Raw genomic sequence first — 19563 nt, 5'->3', positions numbered from 1 at the left:
AAAGAAATGAACGAGGTGAGAAACTGTTAGAGTTTGCCACATAGCATGAGATGGTGATTTGCAACACCACCAGATTCCAAATAAGAGGACTGCAGGAAATGGACCTGGCGATCAAATGACAGGAAGTCCAAGAACATGACAGATATGATTTTGATAAGAAGAAAATGGATAACATCAATACAGCAGTGCCAAACTTTCCAAAGAGCAGATATAGACTCGGGACTACAGTCTAGAGATCGCAAACATCAAGGTAACACTCAAAAGAAAATGTAAGACACAGTTTAAGAAAGGAAGAGATGTGGTGAGGCTATGTGAGGAAGAAACAGGGAATGCATGCAGAACAGCGCTCAAACAGATTAAGAATATCGCCACAGAGAAAGACCTAGATAAGAGAGTCGCAGGGATAGCCATCGCCATAGAAGATGCAATTGAGCAGACTGTTCCAGAAGAAGAAAAGACCAATAAGTGGATTACCCAGAAGACACTGAAGTTGGTTCAAGAGAAAAGAGTGTTGAAGAAATGTTTCTGAGATGGCAGAACAGCAAATCACAGAATCACAGGGCTGGAAGGGACCTCAGGAGGTCATCTAGTCCAGCCCCCTGCTTCAAGCAGGATCAACCCCAACTAAGTCATCCCAGCCAGGACCTTGTCCAGCCAGGACTTAAAGACCTCAAGGGATGGAAAATCCACCACCTCCCTAGGCAATGCATTCCAATGCTTCACCACCCACCTGGTGAAGTAGTTTTTCCTAATATCTAACCTACACCTTTCTCTCTTCAACTTCAGACCATTACTCCTTGTTCTGCCATCTGATACCACTGAGAAAAGTTTCTCAACCTCCTTTTTAGAGCTCCCCTTCAGGAAGTTGAAGGCTGCTATTAAATCACCTCCAAGTCTTCTCTTCTATAAACTAAACAAGCCCAAATCCCTCAGCCTATCTTCATAGGTCTTGTGCTCCAGACCCTTAATCATTTTTGTTGCCCTTCACTGAACCTGTTCCAGCAAATCCACATCCTTTTTATACAGGGGTGCCCAAAACCGGACACAATATTCTAGACGCAGCCTCACCAGTGCCGAATAAAGAGGAATAATTACTTCTCTAGATCTGCTCAAAATGCTCCTCCTAATGCACCCTAGTATGCTGTTAGCCTTCTTGGCTACAAGGGCACACTGTTTACTCATATCCAGCCTTCCATCCACCATAACCCCCAGGTCCCTTTCCATCGTACTGTTGCTGAGCCAGTCAGTCGCCAGTCTGTAACAATGCTTGCTGAGGGTGCAATCCAGTCCCTCACCCAGGTCATTAATAAAGATGTTGAATAACACCGGCCCCAGAACCGAGCCTTGTGGCACTCCGCTTGAAACAGACTGCCATCCAGATATTGAGCCATTGATCACTACCCGTTGGATAGAAGGCTGGCTTGATGGTCAGGCCCATCTTATAGTCCAAGGATCCAATCCATATTTCCTTAACTTATGGACAAGAATGTTGTGGGAGACCGTATCAAAAGCCTTGCTGAAGTCCAGGTATATCACATCCACTGACTTCCCCATGTCCACTGAGCTTGTTACCTCGTCATAGAAGATCATCAGATTAGTCAGGCAGGACTGGCCCCTGGTGAATCCACGTTGGCTACTTTTGATCACTTTCCCCTCTTCCAAGTGCTCCAAAACGGACTCCTTGAGGCTGACAGGTCTATAGTTCCATGGGTTGTCCTCCTTTCCTTTTTTAAAGATGGGTACTACATTTGCCTTCTTCCAGTCATCCGGTATCTCCCCTGATCTCTACGAGTCTTCAAGGATAATGGCCAAAGGTTCAGCAATGACCTCTGCCAACTCCCTCAGTACCCTGGGGTGCATTAAATCCAGACCCATGGACTTGTGCACATCTAGTTTTTCTAGATGGCTCAGAACTTGTTCCTTCCCCACAGCTGGCTGCCTTCCACCTTCCCATACTGCATCATCTAGGACTGTCATATGGAAGTTGACTTTGTCCGTGAAAACTGAAGGAAAAAAAAAAGGCACCGAGTACTTCAGCTTTTCCTGCATCATCTGTCAGTAGGTTACCTCCCTCATCCAGTAACGGCCCCAGACCTTCCCTGATAACCTGTTTATTGTTCACATGCCTGTAGAAACCCTTCTTGTTACTCTTCACATCCCTTGCCAGCTGCAGTTCCAATTGTGCTTTTGCTTTCGTGATTACTGCCTGGCATTCTCCAGCCGTATATTTATACTCCTCAGTCAACTGTCCACATTTCCACTTCTTGTATGCATCCTTTTTGAATTTAAGCTGATTAAGGATTTCCCTGTTAAGCCAAGCTGGTTGCCTACCATGTTTGCATTTCTTACTAGGCAGCAGGATTGTTTGTTCCTGTGCCTTCAGTAAGACTTCTTTAAAATACTGCCAGTGTTCTTCAACTCTTTTCCCCTTCATCTCTGTTTCCCAAGGGATCCTGCTCAACCGGACTCGCAGAGAGTCAAAGTCTACTCTTCTGAAATCAAGGGTCTGTATACTACTGCTCACCTTTCTTACTTTTGTCCGGATCCTGAAATCTACAATCTCATGGTCGCTGCAGCCCAAGTTGAAATATAGAATGAAATGCAACGAGGTAAGAAAAGCAGCTAGAAAGGATAAGGAGAGATGGTTAGAGGAGCAATGTGAAGATATTGAGAGGCATTACTGTGAATATAAGACCAGGGAGGTGTATAAGACAATCAGGAATATTAATAGGAAATGGCAACCAAAGTAGATGCTGATCAAAGATGAGAACGAAGAAATGCTCATGAACACGGAGAAGATTGTGCAGCGATGGACGAGATACTGCACTGATCTAGACAAAGCACAGTTAGACCCGAGCGTCTCAGAGAGACTGACTGAAGAGTTGAAAGAGGTATCTCCCCCAGGCATTGAGAGCGAGATAGATATTTCAAAAGTAGAAAAAGCAGTGAAATGACTAAAGAAGAACAAGAGCCCTGGAAACGATAAGATTACAGGAGAGATGATCAACTATGGCAGAGAAAGCATGAATCAGGAAATACACCGACTATGTAATCTAGCATGCAAAGAAGGGAAGGCACCTAAGGAATGGACAAGATCTGTGCTAGCGACAATACCCAAGAAAGAAAGTACATTGGAGTACAAAAACTACAGAACAATTGCCCTAACGATTCATCTAGGTAAGGTACTGATGATGATACTGACAGAGATTAAGATCGCAGAGAGAAGAACATATAGCAGATGAGCAAGCAGGGTTCAGAAAAGATAGAAATACCATACAGCAGGTATTGGCACTAAAACCGATAGAGAAAGCTCGACGAAAGAACAAAAATGTACACACTTGCTTCATCAATTTTCAAAAGGCATTTGACAGTACAGATCAGAAAGTGACCTGGGTGGTGTTGGAGTCATATGGAGTGGATAGCAGACTAATATGGTTGTTGAAAGATATCAATGATAATGCGAAGGCAGTGGTGAGAACATGCGGGGAGTTGGTGAGTTGGTTTAAAACAAGTAGAGGTACGAGATAAGGAGATCCAATATCGCCAAGTATCTTCATTGCACATCTGGAAAGAGCGATGGACAAGATCAAGCAAGAGGTAGAAGGGATATCCGTGCACGGGAAAAGAATTAACAACTTGAGGTTCGTGGATGATACAGTTATCGAGGAAGATGAGGAGAAGCTAGCGAAAATGGTGCAGGTGTTAAACAAAGAAGGGAAGCGGTACAGACTGATTATGAACATCGATAAAACAAAAACAATGGTATTTGGAGATAAGGAAATAGGAAGGAAGATGAGCATGGATGGTATTGAATTAGAAAATGTACAGAAGTTCACATATCTGGGGAGCAACATAACATATGATCTAGACCGTACGAAGGAAATAGTGACTAGAATAGCAAAAGCAAGAGCGAGTTGGAAGGTGATGGATGAGATCTGGAAAAGCAAAGCAATTAGCTTAAGAATGAAGCTGGACGTCTTGAAAAATATGTGTATTCAGTAGCGTGTTGTACGGATGTGAGACATGGGTGATAACGAAAGATTCGAAAAGAAGAATATTGGCGTTCGAAAGGAGTTATTATGGAAAGATTCTGAGAATAGGATGGATGCAGGTGGTCACCAATGAGGAATTACATAGGAAGATACAGCCGAAAGAGAACCTGCTGCAGAAGGTTATAAAACAGAAGCTACAACTATCTGGAGATATTGGCAGAATGAACAATGAATGAAAAATCAAGACCCTGATATTCGGCATAATGGATGGTTCGAATAGGAGAGGCAGACGCCACAGAGAACGGATAGATGATGTAATAGATTGGTGTCTGATGCCTCTCACTATTTCCTTCCATCTTTCCCTATCCAATGCAGAGTGGCTTAGTTTCCATAGAGTAGCTCTGCACCAACGGGCGCTGAGCCCACAGTTATTGATGATGGTGATTCTGAGCACACAACAGTATTCTTCCCCTTCATCAGGGAGTCCCAACATGAGGGTCACAACCCAAACATGGGACACAATTAGATTTGTTATGGGTTGCCGTCTCCCCGGCTCTGAGCTACATAAGGCTCTTAAAGGAGCCATTTGCAGTTTCTTAACACAGGCAACTATTTATCAGCAAAGATAGGTGCTGGAGACAGTGCCTATCTCTATCAATAAATACAGCAATTACCTTACACCTGTATGCTGAAAACAGTCATTAAGTCAATTAAATTAACTCCTATTGGTTAAGAACCACAGGGAGCTGAGAGGTACCCTTGTGTGCCTTACCTGCTGGGAGCTGGAGGGCTGGGGGAGCCGCCCAGCCTAGCAGCCTCAGTGAAGAGGAGATGAAAAAGAAGCAGTGCATGGAGTTCCTGTGAAAAGTAAGGAAGCCAATCCTGGGTTTGGGGCTGGAGGAAGTGCGGTTAGCCAGGTGGCCAGGAGTGGGTTTGAACCAAGTGGCAGAGAGGTGATTTAAAGTGGGAGGCAAGCAAGGGGAGCAAGGTTGAACTGGGCAGTGGGGAGCAGGTTCAAGTCTGGGGGTCACTTGGGCTGCAAAGGGGGTTAAGTCTAGGCATGGGCAGGGTGCAGTTTGGAGCTGTTGGCGGGGGGGGGTTGAAGCCTGGGTGAGAAGGTGGAATGGGGCTCAGGGGACCCCCAGACCCAGCACCTCATCAACAGGAAGAAGAAATTCTCATTCAGCAGGTAGAACAGAAGGTTTATTAGCCAACAGGGATGCAAGCATAGTACAGAGGTGTCAGGACAGCAGCCAGAAGCAGTCAGTCCAATCCATTTTTGAGAGGAGGAGGCCCCAAGAGGACCCCCATCTAGGATTTAGCCTCCCATTGGCACAGGCTAGCTGCGTTCCAACTCTTCCCCCAGCTTCCAACTGCCCCTCTGATTCAAACCAGCTGGGTTCCTCCCCATTCTGTGTTCAGAGACAGAGGTATTACCTGCCAGCTTAGGTTACAGACAGCAGGAGGTCATCCTGTTAGCTGCTTGGCCTATCACACAAACATCCACCCCCCACTACATCACAGGGGGTGGGATGGTGGTTTGGGGCTATTCTGTATTCAGCCCCTTGAACGTTTAAAACATTGCCATGTGGCCCCCAGTGAAAAAAATGTTGGACACCCCGCCATACACATTACGAAGACAGCTTCCCCGTCCGTTATTCGTAGTCATCCCAAGCAAGCCACTTAGACACTTGCAGTAATTTTTGCCTCCCTCCTCACTCCCCCACTTTTTGCTTCCCCTTGTGTTCCATGTAGCTGATTTGTCAGTTTTCATATTTTTGTTTGTGACTCCCCTCCAGCCCGAGTGTGACTCTTTCATCAGCCTCCCCAGCCCCTAAGTCTAGGGTTTATGCTGAGGTAAGAGGGAGTGGTTTGAGGATGAGTCTTTCCCCCATCACAATTCAGATTAACTATAATAATAAAATAAAACTAACAGTGTAATTTTATTCATGTATTTTTCCTTTTTCTATGAAAAACTACTATTAATACATAAATGTGAGGGGGCACAATTTTATATTCTTGTCTCGGGCACAAAATTAGCTAAATTACAGCACTGCTCCCTCATCATCTCCTGGCTCCATTTCTGAATTGTCTTGGGTCATCAAGTCTTCCTGAATTGTCAAAACAGGTCCCTGTCTGGAAAAGATTGGGAACTGCTGCCATACATTCTACCCGTGACCCATGTCAGGAAAGGAACAGGATTGGAGAAGACAATTCTTAACATATAAACTCGCAAATAAAAACATTTGGTGAAATTTGGCCTTACAAAAAGAATGAAACCGGACAAGGTATCAAGAATTAGCCAATATTCTTTTTAAAATTAATACTATGAAGAAATGGATACATTTTCTAAAAACACCTAAATAAGGTTTAAAAAAAATCTATATGAAGAGTAACAGCAGGAAGCCAAATTCTTAGTCCTCTCTAGCACCATTTTTGAAATAAGAGGAGAGCGTTACTCTTCATATTTTAAGAATTACATATGGGAGAATGATAAAAACAACTTAGTAAGTCAATTTAAGTAAAATGTTAAGTACTTACTGCGTAAGAGCCTATGAGGAATGCAGCATTTGCTTGTTTTTTCTGATCAAAGCCAGTATAATGAATTATTTTCTTCCTTATCAATGAAAATGACTGTATCAAGAAATGAACAATAGTGTTATAATTTGACACTTTGAACTTAAATCTTCACAGCCTGATAAAAATAATTTTGAAATCACTGCATCAGAATAGCCACACACACACCATTTGGCCTCATTGAAAATAAGATTCCCAAAATTAATTCCAATGTTTCCAATGCCTTTCTAGTTAAAATATGAGCAAGTATTATTCCATCATCAGTCCTGATAAGTACGCGGAATCCATACAAGATCAGAGCTTTAGAATACTGGTTGATAAGAAAGCATCAAGTCTGCAGAAAACCCAATTATGAATTCTAATAAGCCATTCTTAAACAGTAACAAAGTGAATGTTTGTACAAATTTCAAATGTAATTTTATTATGAAAAACAGCAAGTTTACAATGAATAAAAAAGACACTATTCTTTTTGGTGGTATTTTATTCAGTTATTTTTATCATAGTTAAATATATTTAAACAGAGAGCTGTAGTTTTTTTTAAATGCACACAACTAAATGTTCTTCAAAAAACCCACCAGAATGTCAAACTTAAGTTTCTACAACTGACTTTAACACCTGCCCTGCATACTTGCCCAATACCCTCTTCTCTTGTAATGTGTTAGTTAAACCCTGTGCTGCCAGTTCATCCTCATTAGTCTCATCATTTTGCAACATGAATATTGCCTTTTCACAGGTTCCTGGCAGCTCACAATTTCTGTCAGAGCTGAAACTCATGCTCCAATTCTGGCTACATCAACCAGAGGCAACTATTGAAAGCTAGATGCCACTAGCAGAGGCCACTGCTCTAACTGCTGTTATAGTCAGTCTTTACTCCTCTAAGCTTCTGCTGTCAGTGCAGATCACAGGTGCAGTTCATGAGGAAAGCTAAGTAAAGGGAAACTGGACTGAGTCCAAAAGACAGTTCTTACCCCGCACTGTGAGTTAGTAGCTAAGGTAACAATAGGCAGGATCCAAGAAGTTTGTATTCCCCCATTCCCTTTTCTCCAGCCTGGAGGGAGTATATTCTTGCCCAATTGCACTCTCTCCTCCTTTCTTTCTTCCACCATCAAAATTCCACAGAGGGAAATTATGTGTGGCCAACACATGGTGAGAGAGGAAGAGGAGTTGGAGGGAGCAATATCACAAAGTTGTTAACTCTCACTATTGTAATTGCACATTGTGGGATATTTCAGGAACTTTCTTAAAGCTTCTCAAGTCCAAATATCACATTAGACTCAGGTTTCATGTAAAAAAATATTTCTAGGTGATGGAGAAAACCTTGAAAACCATGAATCTTAAAGGCTCAAAACCAGAAAAAAAGAATGAACTCCCCAAATTTACTCAGGTGGGTGATTTGAGGGATGGACTGATTCATGATATTTGAATGGTAGGAATCAGCACTTCTGATGTCCTGAAAGGAGGGATCAAGTGTAAGGACAGCAAAAGTGGCGGCAGTGCCCATTGGGTAGTGGAAGCTGCAAGGAGCCTTGGACAATACATTGGGAAAAGACAGGTTACTTACCGCAGTAACGGTGGTTCTTCGAGATGTGTCCCCGTGGGTGCTCCACAATAGGTGTCGGGCTCGCCCAGTGCCGCAGATCGGATCTTCCAAGCAGTTTCTGCCGGACCGCGTATGCGCCGGCGCGCGCTCCGCTCCCTTGCGCGCTCCTGGCCACGTGCGCGATCTGGTCCCCACCAGTTCCTTGACCAACCGCCTCGGATGCTCCTGCAAAACACTAAACAGAGATCCGAAGCGGGGAGGATGGGCAGGTAGTGGAGCACCCACGGGGACACATCTCGAAGAACCACCGTTACTACGGTGAGTAACCTGTCTTTCTTCTTCGAGTGTCCCCGTGGGTGCTCCACAATAGGTGACTACCTAGCAGTAACCCAAGATAGGAGGTGGGTAATCGGATCATGTGCAGCTTGTCCCCGAGAGGACCGCTGTCGAGAGACGGGTATCCTCTTGGAATACGCTGTGAAGGGCGTAATGTTTGGCGAAGGTGTCATAGGATGACCAGGTCGCCGCTCTGCAAATGTCTTTTAGCGCAACGCCCTTGAAAAAGGCTGTTGATGCCGCCACCGCCCTAGTGGAATGAGCCCTGGGCGTGGCCAGGAAAGGAGTCTTTTTGAGTTCGTAGCACATTTTTATGCAGGATACGATGTGCTTCAAGATTCTCTGCGAAGAGAGACCTTCTCCTTTCGATTTGGGAGTGAGAAAGACTAGGAGTCTATCCATTTTCCGGAAGGACTTGGTCCTGCCTACATAGAAGGCTAGCACCCTCCTCACGTCCAGGAGGTGCAGGCGCGCCTCTTTGTTAGAGTTATGAGGCTTTGGATAAAACGAGGGTAAAACAATAGGTTCGTTAATGTGAAACTCAGAAGAAACCTTGGGAACAAAGGCTGGATGCAGCCGTATGGTTACCGCCTCCTTGGAAAAAACAGTGCAGGGTGGCGTTGCCATAACTGCTGCAAGCTTGCTCACCCTGCGAGCTGATGTAATTGTGAGAAGAAAGGTCGTCTTTATCGTAAGGAGGCGGAGGGAAACCGTGGCCAAGGGCTCGAATGGTGGTCCTGTTAGCACGTTAAGCACCAGGTCCAAGTTCCACGAAAGTGGAAGCGGTTTCCAAGGGGGGTATAGGTTTACCAACCCTTTGAGGAACCTGGTAACCATGGCATGGGCGAACACTGTGTGCCCTTCCTCCTCGTGTCTGAACGCCGAAATGGCAGCAAGGTGGACCTTTAACAAGGATAGTCAGAGTCCTCCTCTCTTGAGGTCCAGTAAATACTCTAATATTACAGGTATAGGCACCGAAAGGGGGGCCAGCTGTTTGGTATAACACCAAGCCGTGAAGCGAGTCCATTTCTGCTTGTAGGTCTTCCTGGTGGAAGTCCTCCTGCTACTTTCTAGGACTTGCTGCACTTCCTCCGTGCATGTGCTCTCTAGGGAGCTGAGCCATGGATTAACCACGCTTGTAGTCGCAGGCCTTGGGGGTGCGGATGCACTATGGACCCCTGGGCTTGCGTGAGCAGATCCGGCGCCACCAAAGAGGCATCGGTGGACGGTCCAACATGCGCAGGAGTAGGGGGAACCATTGCTGTTGACCCCACGTTGGGACTATCAGGATCATTCGGGCTCCTTCCCTCCTGGCTTTCTGCAAGACTTTGTGGATCAGCACTGTGGGAGGAAAAGCGTAAAGCAGGGGGCCCCTCCACGAGATCGCGAACGCGTCCCCCAGGGACCCCCATCCCAGTCCTGCCCTGGAGCAGAATCGTGGGCACTTCTTGTTGTGTTGAGTGGCAAACAGGTCTATCTGGGGAAAACCCCATGCGTGGAAAATCGGTTGTAGCAGATCGGGACGGATCTGCCACTCGTGCGCGAGTGCAAAACGCCTGCTCAGCTGGTCTGCCTTCACATTGTGAGCGCCTGGTAAGTACGAGGCTTTCAAGATTATATTGTTGGCGATGCACCAGTTCCATAGCCGGAATGCTTCCGCACATAAGGCATGGGACCGAGCTCCTCCTTGCCGGTTTATATAAAACATGATGGAGATATTGTCTGTACTGATCCCGACGACTTTGCCTTGTATATGGTCTCGAAAGTGTCTGCAGGTGTTGAACACTGCTCTGAGCTCCAGTATATTTATGTGCAGTGACTGCTCCGTGGAGGACCACAGCCCTTGAGTCACCTCTTCGCCCATGTGTGCTCCCCACCCCATGAGGGAGGCATCTGTAGTAAGAAAAACCGATATTTGTGGTTGGTGGAAGGGCACCCCGTTAGCAAGTTCTTGGGGTTTACCCACCATTGCAGGGATTTGCGCACCTCTGCTGTGGGCGACACCACCCTGTGAACGGTGTGCGCTGCCGGTTTGTATACGCTCGCCAGCCAGTGCTGCATGCTGTGCATGTGTAACCTGGCGTTCTGTACTACGAACGTTGCCGCTGCCATGTGGCCCAGCAGCTGTAAGCACGTCAGGACCGGCACCATAGGGCTGAAGGTGATGACCTGCACGAGGGAGCCGATGGCCCGAAAGCGAGTCTCTGGTAGATATACTCTCGCTGTAATAGAATTTATGCGTGCCCCTATGAACTCTATGTCCTGTGTGGGGTCTATCTTTGATTTTGCCAGATTGATAACCAGGCCGAGCGAAGAGAACGTGCCTGCTGTGACGCGTATCATGCGTAGTACCTCCTCCTTCGAGGCCCCTTTGAGTAGGCAGTCGTCCAGATACGGGAATATAAATACCCCCTGTCTGTGCAGGTAGGCTGACACCACTGCCAAGGTCTTGGTGAAGACTCTGGGGGCCGAGGAGAGGCCAAACGGTAGGACCTTGTATTGAAAATGTTCTTTGCCTACCATGAACTGGAGGAATCGCCGGTGAGCCGGATGGATAGTTATGTGAAAATACGCGTCTTGTAAATCGAGGGCTGCAAACCAAATCTCCATCGTCCAGTGCCGTAAGGATGGAGGCGATTGTGATCATCCGAAAGCGTTGCTTGCGCAGGTACCGGTTGAGGCCTCGAAGATCTAAGATGGGCCTCCAGCCTCCTGTCTTTTTCTCCGTGAGGAAGTACCTTGAGTAGAACCCTTTTCCTTGCAGTTGCTCCGGCACTCTTTCCACTGCCCCTATGAGCATGAGATGGTCTACGTCCTGCTTGAGCCTCGCTACGTGGGAAGCCTCCTGCCTGGGAAGCCTCCTGCCTGGGGCCTGGGTGGAGGTCGTGGCGGTGGGAGCGACTGGAAGGGGATGGCGTACCCCGTGGCTATGATCTCCAGCACCCATTTGTCTGTGGTGATCCTTTGACACTGGTCGTAGAATGGTCGGAGGCGATGGTGGAATAGCCACTTCGGATGACCTTGTGCGATGGTAGTGATGGTGCAGCCCTGGATCTGTGTGTCAAACTTGTGGCCTTTGGCCCTGCCCTGAGGATGCACGGCTCTGTTGGGAAGGTCGCCTGCGAGTTCTGTACTGCTGGTGCTGTTGATGTCGCCCTTGCTCGTAACCCCTGTGGTACTGGGGACGCTGTTGCTGGTACTGGTACTGTCTTTGTTGAGGGTAGTACTTTTTCTTTCTGTATGGAGGGGTGTAAATCCCCAGGGTCTTAAGTGTGGCTCTTGAATCTTTACTGGAATGAAGGACCGAGTCAGTTGATTCAGCAAACAGCTTCTGCGAGTCGAAGGGAAGATCGACTATCTTTGCCTGCAGATCCCTCGGTATACCCGAAGTCTGGAGCCAGGACTCCCTTCGCATCACCACTGCCGTAGCTGTGGAACGTGCTGCTGTGTCCGCAACATCCAGGGCGATCTGAACTCCCGTCCTCGAGGCCACGTAGCCTTCTTGCACGATGGCCTTGAGCACCGGTTTCTTGTCCTCTGGAAGCGAGTCCATGAGGGAGGTTAACCTAGTGTAGTTGTCGAAATTATGGTTCGCTAAATGCGCTGCATAATTTGCCATTCGCAACAGTAGAGTGGAGGAGGAGTAGACCTTTCTGCCGAACAGCTCTAGCTTCTTGGCATCTTTGTCTGTTCCCCCTGTCCTGAATTGAGATGTCTTTGATCTTTGTTGCGACGACTCCACCACCAAGGAATTTGATTGTGGGTGGCTGAACAGGAACTCCATGCCCTTCACTGGCACGAAGTATTTCTTATCCGCTCTCTTGTGGACAGGCAGAATAGTCGCAGGGGTCTGCCATATCGTAGTGGCGGACTCCAAGATTGCTTCGTCAAGCGGTATTGCTATTTTGGAGGAGGCCGGAGGTCTCAGATTTTTGAGGAGCTTATGGTGTTTCTCTTGCACCTCTGCTGTCTGGATGCCTTGCATGAAGGCCACCCTCTTAAACAGCTCTTGAAACTGTTTGAGATCGTCCGGAGGATGGACGTCCCCCAGGGCCGTAGCCTCGTCCGGGGAGGAGAGCGAGGAACCACTGGGGTACGCCTCTCTGGACCCTTCCGGTTCCTGTTGGTGATGGTACACCCGCTCGCTAGAGGCTTGCAAGGGAAAATCTCGGGGTTCCATAACCAGTCCCCCCTGAGGTACTTGAGTCTCTGTCCCCGTTCGCGATTGCCCTCGGGGATACGAGATCGTCTGTGGGGATCTTTCCCTGGTAGATTGCCAGTGGTGTCTATGCCCCGCGTGATAGGGGCGACCATGGCAGTATAGGCACTGTTCTTGGGAAGGTGACCTAGACCACTCCCTTGGTGCATACCCTCTGCGGCTGGGGGAGCGAGATCGTCGAGAGATCTGGGACACTGGAGAGAGCAATTTTGGATAGTATTCCAGCGGCTCAAACCCCAGGAAGGGTGAAGGTGGTCCCAGCCAGGGCGAGGCTGGTTGTAAAAATGGAGACGGGGGCTCCGGGTAGGCTAGTGGGGACCCCTGCCTTCTGGTTGGAGTCTGCAGCATAAGCGGAGGGCTGAAAGAAAGCAACTCCGCAGCCCTGTCTGGAGAGGGGCTGCGGTGCCTCCTTTTGTGTGCAGCCTTCCCCCCTCCCTTGAGGAGGTAACTCCGCCCCCTGGCGTGTAGGGGATCTCGGCCCCGTCCGTGCCGTGCTCGGCACGCTCATGGGCGGTGCCGCACGGGCGGTGTCCTCCGGTGCCTGCAGGCTGCGTGCCTGCGCGCTCTGCACCGCCGGTTCCCTGGGCGTCGGTGCCACTGCTTGCGGTGCCGCTGGTACCGGCGCTTGTTTAGCCGCCACCCTGCCTGCGGTGCGGGGCGGCTGTTTGATTATCGGAGGCTGAGCCGCTTCCACGTGGCTCTCCGTGCCGCCGATCAGCTGTTGCTGCGGCTGGGGGCTGCGCGCTCCTCCCATCCCGCTCGCTGTTGCTGCCGGCAGGGATCGGGCTGGAGAGGCTTTCCTCCGTTTTTGCGCTGATGGGGTGAGGGAGGCGGCTTTCCTTTTATGGGCCCCAGAGGGTCCCTCCTGCTGCGGCCGCTCCGGCACGTCTGGCTGGAGGGCCTTGTCGAAGAGCAGCATTTTAAGCCGCATCTCCCTGTCCTTCCTTGCTCTGGCTGTTAGTTTTGCACAGAAGGAGCATTTCTGCGTGACATGGGACTCCCCCAGGCACCTTATGCAGAGACTGTGCCCATCAGACGCTGGCATTGCCTCTCGGCAGGACTCACATTTCTTAAATCCTGAAGAGGACATTGCTGGTGAGTCTTTCAGTTGTTAATGGGTACTTAGCACCTTCTCTGTGCTGTTTTTCCCCTTCTCCGATAGCCTGCCGTGGCAGGAGGGCTGATGGCCCTAGGCTCCTGGCCTCCGGTGTTCCGCTTGTTACTGGTACTGGACTGAATGCCGTCCCGCTTGTTATTTTTCAAAAAACAACTGGCTAACTTGCAGTAGCCTAAGAACTTGAAAACTTTAAAGAAAAAACAGTTAAAACCATTGAATATGCTAACTTGGCCTTAGCCTAGTTCGGATTCCGTCTGCAGCTGACGGCGGTTAAGAGGAACTGGTGGGGACCGGATCGCGCACGTGGCCAGGAGCGCGCAAGGGAGTGGCGCGCGCCGGCGCATGCATGGTCCGGCAGAAACTGCTTGGAAGATCCGATCTGCGGCGCCAGGCAAGCCCGACACCTATTGTGGAGCACCCACGGGGACACACGAAGAAGAAGGATTATTCCCACATTATCAGCCAAAAAGAAAAAGGATGTCTCTAAATGTGTATTTAATACATATCATGAATTCACACCTGAAATGTGCAAAGGGACGATTCCACTCACCATTTCAAAAATCTGAGAACCATAAATCCAATATATGTTTTAAAAAAATATATAAAAAACTAGTCCCATGACTTTTTTTCCTCTCTCGTGAGTTTTTGAGCTAGTGGATCTGGCAATATCATCATAACCAGGAAGTTACAAGTATGTGCTTTCTGAGGGCAGATCTATACTACAAAATAAGTTTGACATAAGATATGTAACTCCAGCTACAAGAATTGCATGGATGGCCTTGATGTACCCCTTAAGTCAAATTTCCTGCAGAGCTCCACAGCTCCCATCACCTCCTCTTACTCCTCAAGGAGTACTGAGTCGACGTGGTCGTCCTCCGCGCTCAATTTAGCATGTTCTTAGTAGGCATACTAAAATCAAACCCCAGAAGATGTAGACCAGCCCTTGCACTTCAATAAATATAAAAAATTAATAATGTAGACTGGATTATTCAACTTAAATGAAACCAATGGTCACAAAATGTTATTAGGCTTAACAGCATGAAGCTTAGCTGCATCTGAGTATTCTGGCAAAATTTAAGTCTGTGAGACCTTTGGAGACAAGCCTTCTGCGCTCTTGCCCGTGACTCTAGAGAGAGGAGGAGTGCCTGCTTCCTTTCCCATCCAAGAAATACTGAGGACCATATTTGTGTAAAGTGCCTGTAAGAGACATCCCTTTCAAAAGTTTCTCAATGTTGGGAACATAGAAAAGGGTGACTATTTGCTCACATACTGATGGGGAATGCTTGGAGTTTCTACTGGTAGCATTGCTGATAGATGCCATGAAGTCTAGACTTGAGTATCTAAAGGAAATTTTTGGAGATTACAATTATACTGCAGCCTCTACCTGCCCCTGGAAAGGAAGGGAGGAATAAATGAACACTGCTAGAAACAAAAAAAACAAAAACAGAAGCTAAGGCTGGCTGTTATTGGAGGATATGGGCAGACAAGAAGCAACACCAACAATGACAAACAGGTAAGGTAGAAATTCTGGAACTTCCTCCCATAAAGTTAGAAAAAGTAGCCATAACACAGAAACTCTCATGACAAGCTCATATTCTGAAGCACTGAACTGCATGGGAAGGTTTTACAGAATACCAGACCTTTGACAATGTTTTTAAAATGCTACTAAGACATGAATGAGAATTCAAAATAGTCATACAAAATTATTCCAACATTTTGCCCTAACCAACCAGACTCCTATGCACTACAGACAAAATTGTCCAAAACCCCTCAATCCCATTTTCAAAAAAGTGTCATAGGCTCAAGATTTGTCTTAGCCAAGGACCCTTAACAAGATTTTCAGAAAAATTTTCAATACACAGTGAACTTTCATATCTGGCTTTCTATTGTCTGGAACTCTGAAATAACTGGCATTTTAACCATAAGTAAATTTTAATTATGTTTCCTATAAGTATAGAACAATGAAAATAAATACAGCAAATACAGTGTACGTTTACAGTGTACAGTACTACCGTTGTTGTTTCTTAATCTTTCCTTTTTTTTTTCCCCTTTAGTGTTATGAATTGCTAGGTATACCTCTCTGTTATCCAGAATATTTGAGTATCTGGCAACCTCACAGTCTCGGGGCTGCCAGATATGAAAGTTTACTGTAGTCTACATTTTTAACTGCAAGATATTTCTGTGATATAACTTGATCAGGAACCTTTTAATACTTTTCAAAATAAGAATTATACCCATATTTTTAAAGCCCTAAATCAGAAATCACTTGTGTTGCAGTCGTATCATATAACTCCATGATGGATCTTCTTTGGGCAGGGACAGAAAATTGGAATTTCAACAGAAAATTACAGCTTTCCTTACTCATGAAGTGATGACAATGTTTTAAATTTGCACCATAAGTGCACAGTTTCTCTTACCAGCCCATTCTGTTAGCCAAAAATATCATAAAGCATAAAAGTAAACAAAGTCATTCAAACACCACCTCAATCCAAGTACAATGAGAACAGTAAGTCTATCCAACAGTCTATCCGAAATCATCCATCAAAAAAAAAAAAATAGTATGAAAATATTGTTCTCACAAACCAATTCATTTAAAATAATCACAATATGGAAACTTCTGCTAATTTTTCTTGAAAACTATTCTAAAGAACTGTCAAGACTTGGTGGATCTAACAACTGTAGTGGGTGTGACACAATGAATCTGAAAAAGATAGCTATGTAGCTTGACACCAATGCTAAGAACATAAACAGAAATCTTTACATTTTGTGAAAGAAATATTGTTTTGCATGCTTCCAGTTTTCAGTTCATTGGAGGGGCTCAAGAATGTCATAACTGACTCTTGAACAAAAGCCATATGAATTAATTTTAATAGTATTTTTGTTTCCCTAACATGCTTTTGTATTCTAGCTTCTGTTAGGGGTTGCCAAACTTGTATGGAGTAACTTGAATTATTAGAGAAAATGGAGAACTTTGTTATTTTGATTTAGAGAGAGATTGTAAAATAGAACATCTATGAAGAGTCCAATTCAGAAAGTACAGAACACCTCCCAGAGACAAGAAACACCTCAAATGCAGGAGCAAGCGTTATCAATCACCTTGCAGAAATGCACTCTAAATATATTTTCATAAAGCAATCGTGGCTTTATAGAAATCTCGTAAATACAAACAAATTAAAAACAAATCAAACAGGAGCCAGAACAAATCAATGTGTCTCTCACTGTGCTCTTATTTAAACTCCCTAGTCCCTGGCAGATTGCCAAGGAGATTGAATTCCAAAGGAGGGGGCCCTCTGCTGAAAGAGACTTTTCCCCACTAAAAGTTCTTCTAGTTGTTTCTATCAGTTCCAATTCTTAGAAGCTGCACTTTTAAAATAACTGCTGTACAACTACTAGGTCCTAAAGGCTAATAGTTCTCCTCTTCCAGTCCCTTACTGTCTCTTCCCTATACCCTCCTCAACATAAATATATTCTACAGACAATGCAGTATAATACATATACAAAACACAATTCTTAGCACTCCACTTATCAATTTCTAGATATTTCTCAAACAAGGAACATTTTTTCACCTCACCATTTTTATAAATGGCCCATGTCCAAAATATATCTAATTTGGTACAAAATAGTTTTTACCTTTAATTTCTTGTTTAGCTTGCAACAGTATCTGTAAACCATTGCCAGATTGAGAGGTCCAAAATCTGCGTAGAAGCTTGCGGGGAGGGAAAGAAAGAAAACATTTTGCTTGTGATCTATAGAAATATTCTTTAATAAATCCACATATACCAAATGAAAAATAATTAAAGCACATATTAGGTACAAAACTTCTTGAAATTGCCTTTCTACATACTGTAAGTTCTGTAGTTTTTAAATCAGCTTCTAAAAGTTTATTATTTAAATTAATTGTGGTTTCTTCTCTAGAAAAGACATCCTAAAAGGTGAATGAAATGATGAAAGTGATCAAAACTTTTCAAAGCTAACATTTTTGTTTCCACATTAAGAATTCTTATTGAAATCAACAATGCAAAAGCATGCCTTCAAAAACAGTTAATTCCAAAATGCTACATCTTTTAAATATAGTGCCAAACAAATTCATACTAAAATATTATTTATATATTTACTCTAGTCCTCAAAGCATTCTATGAAATACAGAAAACAAGCAAAACATCACAACCTGGGGAAGGTGAGCATACACTATTTTGATCAAAGACACCTTCGTTTGTTTTTTCAAAAGCACTAAGAGATCTTTAATACATATATGCAGAGTGTTGTTAAAAGGTCTTATATGAAATAGTTGGACAGTTAGTGTTAGTTATTCATTGCAGAATACTTAATGTATTCATGCCGGGGACATGAAGTGCTCAGTTAGCACCTAGTAGGTTTCTGACCCACCCATTATTCTAGGACCTATTCTACCCCTCTCACTTGATTAGAAGCTCTAACTAAATATTTCAGTTAATGCTTCTCGATGTGATTTAGATGTTTCAAAGTATTCCAACATCTTCCTGTAGGAAAGGGGCATGAGTAAGAAACAAAATTTCCAAAATTTTTCAAGGCTGAAATTGGTGGGGAGTCATCAGCCCTCTAACAGGTATTAAGCTCTTACTGCCAGTGAAATTAGCTGGGACAAGTACACTAGCTTTGAGAATAAACTCCATACATAAAAATCTTATATAGCTTATATAAAAATTAAACTACTACTAATAAAAACAGAATAAGAATTACATCACTTGCTTATTGATACTTTGCTTACCAATTTAATGACATTCTGTAGAATACAGAAAGAATAAAGACTGTACTTACTTTTCGTACACAAGTTCATCATCTATGCTGAAATAGTGTGTATTTGCAACACCACTCTTTGGTTTTTGGCTGAGAATTGCAAAATAAAGGCGACCTGAAACGCAAGAGATTTTAAACTAACACTACACCTTAACATTACAAATTTGTAATGTTGCTGTTAAATGGTCACAATCTGGTATCGCACTTTCCTTTCAGGGTTTCTGGATTAGACATTTTTTTGGTGCTAGGCAACAATATCTTCAAACGTAACTACAGTCTATGTTTTTGGTTACCAAGCAAACAGGTTAAAAATTACTTGCAATTTAGTCGAAAGCTCTTTATGGTTTTCCTTTGGCAAACAAACCAGGAAATCAACTAACCAACCAACCACCTACACACACAAACATGACCTGGATACTCCTCATTACAGCAGCCTAAATCAAGATATTTTTCATTTTATTAGGGGGTGTGGTTCTTAAGGTGAGAGGAGTGTGTAAAGGTTACCAAGAGGAACGTGAAGCACAGTAAAGTCCACAGGGCTTTGATAAATAACAACTAGAAAGGTCTCAAGTTTGGGTTCTTCCTGTGAGATTTCTTTGTTTAACAATACACACGTCTTTGTTATGCAACAAGTGCTTTCCTAGCACCTGTTAACTAGCTTAAGTAAAATAGTAAAAGGCTGCAAAAAGGAAAGAACTGAAGAACTGTTTACTGCCTTCCGAGTCTCATTTACATTAATTCATAATACTTCCTACAAAACCCGCGTTGGATGTCAGAAAAGCGAACGCGATGAAGTGGTATAGTGAAAGCTGTGACGATACTGCCAGCAGGATCTCCTTGTCCACATGCACGACCGCGAAACGAGCTCGGAAAACTTCTTTAACACAAAAAAAAAAAAAAAATCCAACAACAACAACGAGCATTTGAGTCGCTCACCTTTGAGAAACGCTACCGAGGAGCACGATCCCGTCCTGACGCTCATCGCTCATGAGCCTTGAACAGAGGG

General features: G+C 45.0%; 1 protein-coding gene across 15 annotated transcripts in view; it reads right to left on the bottom strand.

Moving 5' to 3' along the window:
- CDC14B (cell division cycle 14B) overlaps window positions 1–19563 on the bottom strand; it is a 166527-nt gene that overhangs the window by 130908 nt on the left and 16056 nt on the right. For 14 of the 15 annotated variants that reach the window (XR_012645701.1, XR_012645702.1, XR_012645698.1 and 11 more), the window contains exons 2-4: window positions 18579–18672; window positions 17412–17487; window positions 6534–6626 (exon numbers count right to left, since the gene is read on the bottom strand). Coding sequence is in view for 9 of the 15 variants with exons in the window: in XM_074995105.1 (XP_074851206.1) it covers window positions 6534–6626; window positions 17412–17487; window positions 18579–18672 (263 nt within the window). In the remaining 6 variants the exon portion in view is untranslated. The remainder of the gene's footprint in view (window positions 1–6533; window positions 6627–17411; window positions 17488–18578; window positions 18673–19563) is intronic. The other variant, XM_074995106.1, reaches the window with a different exon arrangement.

The sequence above is a fragment of the Carettochelys insculpta genome, chromosome 5 (genome assembly GCF_033958435.1).
Source record: "Carettochelys insculpta isolate YL-2023 chromosome 5, ASM3395843v1, whole genome shotgun sequence".
Classification (NCBI taxonomy): domain Eukaryota; kingdom Metazoa; phylum Chordata; order Testudines; family Carettochelyidae; genus Carettochelys; species Carettochelys insculpta.
Note: the sequence above shows the minus strand (reverse complement) of the source record. Positions and strands in the feature narration are given on the sequence as shown.